A 9769-nucleotide genomic window follows, 5' to 3' on the forward strand; every position below is an offset into this window, starting at 1 on the left:
TTTATTATTTCACATTCAGTTTTTATCGTATATTTGGTGTGAAAAGGTGTTGTAATAGAAAGTATTTTTACAAAAGCTTTTAGCTCGAAGTGAGCTTTTGCTGTATTTGCTTACACTGTGCAAACGGGCCATTCATTTCAATATTATTAATTTTCTATTATACAAATCAGAAAAATGTTATTGAAAATACAGTGTGCGCGGTATTATTTAATCAGAGTCACCGTATAATTTTGTCGTTAAAAAAAATGCCCTTTTCGAATACACCTCCGGCCGACTATTGCGCGTGTGTCTGTGACTCTGTGTGGCGTGCGTGTCAGTGTGTTGTATAAGTATAACAATTATATTATAAATATCATACGAAATGCCGAACGCAGCCGACGACGAGACGTCCCCAGGCGAATGTGTATTATATTATTATTATTATTATTATAGGTAAGTGTGTGTGAGATATTATTATTGTTACAATGGAAAACGACAGAGTAAATGTTTTTAAATATTCAAAAACCTCTTTAAACCGCCTGGGTGGAGGGTCGCGCGGGCATATGTGTGGTGGTGCGCTCACGACGATTCGGAACGGTGATATAAAAACGGGGAAAAAACCAACATCCGTTACACGGGCAATAGTATTTTTCGCGGGCACACACACACACACACACACACACACACACTTTGAATGGACTTTATTATTATTATTATTATTATGTAGGTATATATAACGCGTATACGTACAACAATAATAGTGATAATATATATGTATAATACAACAACGACGTACGAAGTCGGCGCAGGCATGGTTAAACCCATATTTCCGCCGTTTTTATTGTTCTTCGATATACAACTACTACAACTGCACTCAGCGGGCGTTAAATAAAAGCGTAGGTTTTCCGACCAGCGTCTCTGTATGATGATAATAATAATAATAATAATAATAATAATAATAATATACACACGCACACTGCAGTCACACACAACTATAATATTAACGTGCATTGGCCCGTTAGGATTTGGGTCGGTTTTCATCGGCGTAAAGTTTATCGAAATTGGTACACCGTATTATATTTTAGTGGATAAGAAGAAAACTCCACTCCGAAGTGTTATAACTGTTACAAGCGATTGAAAATACTGCCTATAATTAATTAAAACGTCCACTGAAGGTTGGGAAGGCTTTGCTTCCTCAAAAGTCGTCCAAGCCCCTCTTGTGATATTATTTTTCTTATCATATCATACTGTCCAAAAAATTGTCAAAAGAATATGTGTTTAGAATATTTGCTTGGTGATGGAGATATTTTGACAGAAAAACATTCCTTTTTTCCTTGAACTACTTATTGTAAACTAATAATTGTCATTATTTCAAAATTAAATCATAAAATATCGGAGAGCTTGCTTTAGAGAACGCGGTTTAAATTCAATAAATTCAATAAATCATTGTAGATTGTATCTATACGAGAAAACAATTCCAAGCAATGAAGATGTACAATTATTTGAACTTAAAAACGCCTATCAAATAAAAAACATATGGTCTTTCCAATATTCTTAGACCTTGTAAATTGTTATTATTTGCATTTAAAGTAATTATTTGCCTCAAAAAAGTGATTTATAATAGACAGAAATCATCTTACATCATGCATTTATGTCAATTATTAATTTAAAGAGATAAGAAGGACAGGGGAAGTGTTTTGTCGTAAAATTGTACTTTTTCCGTTTTACCAATATTGAAAATAATTATTTAATATTTATTATTTGTGATAGTGACCAGTGACCACTTTGTGCGTTTGAGGGGAGCTAATTTCTCGGGTTGTACGTTGAGGGAGAGGGTATAAGGCTCAAGAACAACAAATTTTGGCCAATATAGCGACCGGCAGGCACATCTTCACGTGATTATTGTGATATCTGATGGACAACTTTGACAGGTAGGTGCCTATATATGACGGACATGGGATAATATATACTATAATGTGATGGGTTGACTTTTGACGTACCTACGTTTGGTGCAACGTCAAAAGTCGTACCGTTGACTGTGAATTTTCGTGATCGGGTATATAAGACGCAGCAGGTAATTTACAAAACATTATTATGGAACGTGGCGAATTGTGTAAGTACAACGTGACAGAGTGTTATCATTATTACGATAATAATATTATGTTGACCGGTCGCCAGTCTGAACTGAAGGCTGGGTGGGGTTGGAAGAGTGGTTTTATGGATTTCAAACGTCATCTCTGGCTGAGCGACCAACAAACATTTAACCAATACCACGGTCGGGGTATATTACGTTATTATTATTGTACCTATACCCATATGAATTATTAAAGCGGTAAATTAACTCCCAAAAGTTAAGATCGGCCCAACTCTGGAAATTTCACAATAGATTATTGCTCATGAACGATACCGTGATTAAAACCTGTAGTGTCCAACTTAGGGAGGGAATGAAATGTATGGGCCATCAATTTTGAATTTTTTTTTAAAACAAAAAGTTGGTGTATACATTTTCCAACTAGGTGTAGTATGAATTATGATTGAGAAAAATAAATAAGAAATTAACCACCGCCGTTTATCCTAAACTGTTACATGGACTCAGTTTGATCACTATACTTCAATACTTCTGACTCGATTTAATGGAGTACTAAATTCAAAATTTTCTTTTTTAAAACCATCTTCATTATTATAAGACACCGAAGAACATAATAATATGATAAATGCAACATAAATAATAATATCGACTATATTGTATAGGTATTTATAAATAGAAAATTTTTTTTAAAAAAGCTGCTTCCAATATTAGGGTTTGCACGCCGGCCTACCAAGTCTTAGATCCGGCACAGGTTACAACGTGGCCAATCAGAATACAATAAAAGATACACGGCACAAAAGTGACTGGCAAGTCGCAACTTTAAGGATCTGCTGAGATCGCTAACCTGCCCTTCCCACTTTGTCCGGATATCAAGCGACGACACAATAACAACAACAACAACAATAACAAAATGATCGTCATGACGTGTACTCACGCGGCGTGCGCGTCCGGCGGCGCCATCGGCGCCATAAAGGCGACGCAGGCCACAAGCCATGCCGTCGTGGTCACCGTGTGCGCGGCGCGGCCGGTCATCGCAGCTCGGGCGTGGCGGCGTGGTCGTCGTAGCAGCAGCAGCACGCCGTCACCATCGCCGCCGCCGCCGCCTTAACCGTCTTCGGCGTCGTCCTCGTCCTCGTCTTCAGCAGCAGCCCGCCGGTGAGCCGTCAAACGGACGCGTAGAAGGACGTCGTCGTCTGTGTTGTCGGTGTGGGCGATTTACATAATGGTCGAACGGAAAACAGAAAGAGGAAACCAGACCGGAAAAATACAATTTATGATAATAAATGCGTCTTGCGTGCGTGTTTTGTGGCCGACTATTAAGGATCGGATGATTGAAGATTTCTAGGAAAAATAGCAAAAACCAATTCGACGAGTGTGGCGAATTATTATACGTGACGGCGGCGGCGGAAACGACTGTTACAACAACAGCGACAACAACAACAACAACAGTGGTCGTGTGCGCGTCGTGGTCCGCCGTGCGTTGTCTCCGGTGCGAACGTTCCCGGAGATCTCCGGGCATTCGAGCAGTGCTTACCCCCAAGCAGCTGCTTGGTGGCGGCGGCGGCGGTGGCGGCGGCGTACGACGACGCCCGCCCCGCCGCAGGGGTGGCGCACCGCCGCGGAATACGCGAAATACGGCACAAGCGCGGCGGCGGCCACCGTTCGGCGCGCCGGGCACGCCGCCGCCGTATTGATTCAACGGGCCGACCTCTCCTGCCGCCACTGCCCGCGCGTTGTCGTTAAACTTCTCTCGGCCCGCGAACACTGTACACACACACACACGCGCTCTCCGGCGCGTCTCCGTCGACCAAAATCTCTAAACGTAAACGACACAAGTACCCACTCCCCCACCCACAACGCAAAACCGAAGAAATACGACCTAATAATACATGGTGGATTCACCTGAAAGCATGTTCATCCCATCCCCTAAAAAATGTTCTTCCTGTAAAGAATTTATTCAAATTCTGATTTTTGAAATTTTTAACCACACTTTAGGACCGATGACCATCATATTATTATTATTATTATTATTATTTTCATACCATCAGGTTTTTCACACAATTTGAGGAGTGTCCTGTAATAGTAGCAGAAACTTGTTTATCCACAGTAGGTAACCTTGTTTGGGTAGGTACTGTAAGTGAACCATATGAATTTTCGGAAAACATCAATTTCTTGTTATTATTAAAACTCAAAAGAGTAGTTACTGAGTTTCTTTTTTCAAATGTACATATTCTAAGAAATAAAAATTGTTTTATAAAACTATAAAATATATGTTGATTCTACTACTTATTATAGATTAATATTAATTACTAGGTTTAATTTTAAATAATCTTAGACTCCATAATATCCAAACCTACTAACATAGACCAATTCACCAATTATCTATTTTGAAAAAAAACAAAAAAAAATTTGAACATCAATTAACTATAAAAAAACTGTGTTTTTATATTTTTGAGATTTTTTGGTTACAGAATAACCTACTTACGTGAAACCTTGTTGTAAGTTTTCAATCTTTAGCTATAAAAGTTGAACATTCTATGCATTTTGAACAACAAAATCATTTAAAATTTGATAAATATTGTTAAAAATCAAACTTTAAATGCTTATAATATAATATATAATATATTTTTAATTTTTTTCAACTGCTATTTAAATAATATGTTAAAGGAAAACAAAATAAGAAAATCGCTACATGACAAATCGAGTGATTGTCCGATAACATATGTAGTAAAATTTTGATTTTACTTTTTATAGACATTTTTTTTGATACATTTAGATAACCTTTTAAGGAATCGTATATTACATTTTAAAACCATAGGTTTAAAAAGAAAATTTTTTTGGAATTTCCAACTCAAAATAATTTTTACACCTTTTGTTGAAATTCAAACTTTAAATGTTTATAAAAAAAATTGTGACTGGATATTTAATATTTTTCAAATATTATTGTAACTACCTATTAACAAATAACATTTTATTGAGATTCATAGACAAAAAAAAATTTAAAAAAAACTAAAAAAAATTGGAAACTGTAGTTAAATGTCCATAAACATTAGTTCAAAACAAATCAATATTTTTATTTTAATATAAATGTTTGGTGAACATTTCATGCATCTACGGTCATTTGTTTTAAAGTTAATTTTGTTGAAAATTGATTTTGCGTAAAAACTCCCGTTTTCCCTGCACTTTAAAAAACTATTGGGAATTTCAAATTTTTACTTCCCGAATTCACCAACCAAATTCACTTTCCCATCGAACAAGATACTGTTAAAAATAATCGAAGCAATTTTATTGCTCCGAATCTTGATGACAGAGTTACAAAAAAAAAAAAACGCACATCATTGTAAAATCAATACATTCATCGCTCCGATCCGAATCTAAAATGGGAGTGAGCATACTTTGTGACTAGTGAATCACTCTGTGATACAATATATTATTGTGTAATTAGATTTCCACCCCGAAAATGACGTGTGTATACTAATTACGTAAATAATGACGACATCGACATTATTGCACATTATTAATAGGCCCTACGTGGTATACTGCAGTAATGTTTCGATATAACTCGAACTGTACCTCAAAGTTATAAAATAAAATTATACAGTATTTGTAGTAATTTTAAGACTCGACAAACACAAAAATTCCTATTTATTTTTACTCTCCTCGAAATTCGAGTGGTCTACAATACTCGGCTGTACATACACTATAGGTATGACATGGGATATGGCTATGTATTTCTGACAATATAATATAATATAATATTATTATGGTTATTGTCTGTCGACCGAAATCTTTAAACGTAAATCACATAAGTTCGGAGTTCTCCTCGCGGAACCGAACGATGTCTAATGATATAAATGTGATAAGATTTCCTCTTCGAAATTGTCACACTTATCATAGATACCTCGACTTCGACGGGAAAACGATACAATCATTATTGTACTCTAGTTTATTATGTAAACATAGAATCACGAAGACAACATAATATAATATTGTACACATTATGTCATTATTACGTGACTACGTCTAAGTGAGTAATACAGTTGTGTCTCGACATAACGTACAATACATTTGTTACGTAGAAAAAATAATGTGTCGTTAGAAAGCATTACAATTTTTTTCTATTTCCTAAATTATAAGATTAGTATACTACGATAGGCTATACAATAATATACTCAGACGATTTTTGCAATTTGGAAAATTTCAAAATATTAGTGTAAAATATTGCCATAATATCATTACAACACCAATGCCTATTTATGCCAACTATCATAATAGACTATCACCCTAACTCCTAAGTACCATAATGTTTAATAACTCGGAAGCTACTCATCGTCCGAATTTAAATTTAAACACATAAAAATTTCCAAAAAAAAATCATCTGGTACCTAATTAGTTTATAGTAAAAAGTGAAATTTTTCAAATCTGAATTTGAAATATTTTTTACGTAAAATTGTGCATGCTTGGTGCATCACGCTGTACCTACCATTATACGTACATATTTTTTTGACTAAGGGAGACGGTGAATATGCTGTCAATGGGGTTGTAGTATATTATAATTAGGGTACGGGTTATTATGGAAATAAACATACATAATTCTATTGGATGCAGATATCTTAATTCTGACTGTAAATAATGTGCACGTTTCTTAGATAAAATAAATCGTATTTGTCATAACATAGTATTATGTTCGCATATTTCAAAAACATTTTCTTAAATATTTTACCGATAAGTACAATATATTATTATTTTGATAAATATTTCGTATCTCTATCCTCAACCTATTCACAGACATATATTGACGATATTCATTTTTCTGCGGTATAAGAGGCCTGTGTGGTATACTGTAATTATAACCAAGGTCGTATATTGTCGTGATAAATAAGTTAAGACAGGTAAAACACTATTGATAGCACCACGTTGTGATACATTGTACAATCCACATTAATCTATGGTGACTATAGTGTATATCGTTCGTCCATATTTTTTTTCCGCTATAATATTCAGCACACAATAATTGTCTTTTTCATGCGATAGCAATCTTAATAGTGAATAATGTCGAATAAAAAATGATTATTATTTCGTTTTCGCATACACATAATAATATTTCGGCGAAAATAACAACGTAAATATTTCCATGTTTTGACTTTTTTATTACACACAAATCCACGACCTAATTATTGTTATGATCGTTCGGCGTGGGCGTATTATATAGCTGCTGTATAGTAAGTTAGTAATATTTCAAACGTTTATTTGTCGCACCATATTACGGGAGAAGGCGGCAGGCGGTGGCGGGCGAAACCGAAAATTTCGCATCTCACGTCGTCGTCGTCGTCGTCGCGGGTGCCCATTCATACGGAACGAGTTTCGGGCGGCGGCGGCGTCGGCGACGACGACGACGACGACGACGCACCCGCGAGAGGTACACCCAGGCGCCGAGCCCACCCATGTCGCCACCCACGACCGTCGCCGCCGCATCCGCCGCCTGGGTTCGACCCGGCTCTCGTCCGAAATGGTATATTTTGTCTTCAATGGAAAAACGATCAATGGACAGACGAAAACAATGGCCAACGCGCGTTCTCGCCGCCACCGTCGCTTTTTTTTTTCCCGTCCGCTGCTGGCGAACGCCCTTCATATGGTTATTTACCTGCAAAACACATTTTTTTCGTTCAACCGCTTCGAGTTGCTGTAATATTAGTCGAGAGAATAATAAATTATCATGATGCCGTACATCGAATAAGTCATATAATTATTTTACCTATGTACCCCGTGCGACAGTATAATTTAGGGGATGAACTTAACTCGGTGGCGTAGACGGGATTTCTTAAAAAGGGAAGGGGTTGGGTAATAAATAAATCTCGTAAAATTAAACTTGTATTGTCTGTACTAATACATTTCGTACCTATTCTATGACCAGAAATAAGAAATATAATATTAAATACGTCCTACTGAAATTAATAACATTTTTAAAAACATTTTATTAATATTAATTTATTAGAAACAATAATTACATCTTAATGAGGTACTTATAATATAATATTATTACTGCGTCTAATAGGTCAAAGTTCAATCTAAAACATTCATTCTTCTGGGTGATTTTTTTTTTATAAAAGCGGTCTCAATATTTAGTTTTCTACATAATATATTTGGCAAAAATATGGCCGATCAGAGGGCCACTTTGACGCCCCTCCTGCTAAGCTACTGACTTAACTACAAGTAACTGTAACTAAATTTATATTTTAGTAATTTGATGGTTATTTAATTACATTTTACTGTAAGTAATTTATATTTATTTTTCTATTAGGCACTAATACTACTGTAGGTTAAATTAATTTTGACAAAAAAATTGCATTTTAAATGACATTGTGTGTACAAAATATTAAAATATGATAATATATTTCAAAAGTTTCAAGTATTCACGGACCACGAATAATATTTTCAAATTAAAACAAAATTACAACTTTTTAAAATTGGCCTCTCAAATATACTAAACTAGATTTACTTTTCCATCAGAAAAAATGTTGGAGTTGAAAATGCGATTAATTATTTCTTCTAGAATAAATGTTTACAGGCAGAAAAAAAACACACATCATTGTAAAATCAATACATGTATCGCTTCGCGCCGCTCAGAATCTAAAATAAAAAAAGTACCTACCTAACTTAAATTGCAATGAAAAAAAATAATAGTAATTACAATTTTGAAAGGCGATGCGTAATGTAATTTAATTACAAAAAAAAATGTCCCTAACGCTGGTCTTTTTGCTTATCGGGGTATCAATGTGTTCTATCGGTTAAGATCGAGCAGAATACTAACGATACGTCATATTATTGTACTCATATATCCTCCACATCGTCGGCCAATCATCGTCGTGTTGTCGAGCAAAAACGTCTGCATGCGAACGCTCGTGAAAATAATATCATTAGGATTTGCCATATTATTTTGATATCGGATATTAGAATAATATCACTCTATGACAGTGCCTTTTTTACGGTTGATAATCATATTTTTTCATTAATTATAGGTATTTATAGCCCAATGTATCTTGATGCAATCGAGTTATCTTGGCTACACTGACCATGGATAATACGATTTATGCGTCTATATTGCTATATTATACATGGCACAACTGACTACCGTCATCATTAAAAAAAAGTGCGGGTTGTGAGTACCTACGAGAGGATGAAGTGAAATTTCTTTCAGACAAAATTGTGATAAAGGTGGTTCCCTGGCTAGAGTCGAACCCACAACATCGTGGTTGATAGCTCATGGTATTGACCACTACGCTATTGTGTGTGTCATGACGGCCGCGAGGCTGACCATGACGGGTGGTAATCTTTTTTTTTTCGTACAATCTGTAAATAAGTTTCACTTCTAAAAAAACAGTGGACCGAAAATTATATTGAAAAAATATCATAATCCGTAATGTAATACCAACCATTTATGCCAAAATAAAGAAAAATATAAGAACATATTTTTAGGTATTCAATATAGTGTGATTTGTGACTCAATTTGAATTCAATTTTATTTCTACTTTAGAAGTTAAATTTTACTATTAATATCAATTTGAAAAATAGGTACAAATTGATCATTTTCGTATAGTATTGCGACAATGGCTACACATTTTCAAATAGATAATGGAAACCACAGACAAATATTATAGAAAAACATAAAGAAAATTTGGAGACAACATTGTTAGAAAAAGA

At 35.1% G+C, this 9769-nt stretch overlaps 1 protein-coding gene across 4 annotated transcripts in view; it reads right to left on the reverse strand.

Annotated features, from left to right (window-relative positions):
* The window catches only part of LOC132940857 (gamma-aminobutyric acid receptor subunit beta-like), a 72166-nt gene extending 68590 nt beyond the window's left edge, over positions 1-3576 (reverse strand). For all 4 annotated transcript variants that reach the window (XM_061008650.1, XM_061008648.1, XM_061008647.1 and 1 more), the window contains exon 1: positions 3003-3576. In XM_061008650.1, coding sequence (XP_060864633.1) covers positions 3003-3100 — 98 coding nt within the window. In that variant the 5' untranslated portion in view covers positions 3101-3576. The remainder of the gene's footprint in view (positions 1-3002) is intronic.
* Between the last annotated feature and the right edge of the window lie 6193 nt (positions 3577-9769).

Source organism: Metopolophium dirhodum, chromosome 3 (assembly GCF_019925205.1).
Source record: "Metopolophium dirhodum isolate CAU chromosome 3, ASM1992520v1, whole genome shotgun sequence".
NCBI lineage: Eukaryota > Metazoa > Arthropoda > Insecta > Hemiptera > Aphididae > Metopolophium > Metopolophium dirhodum.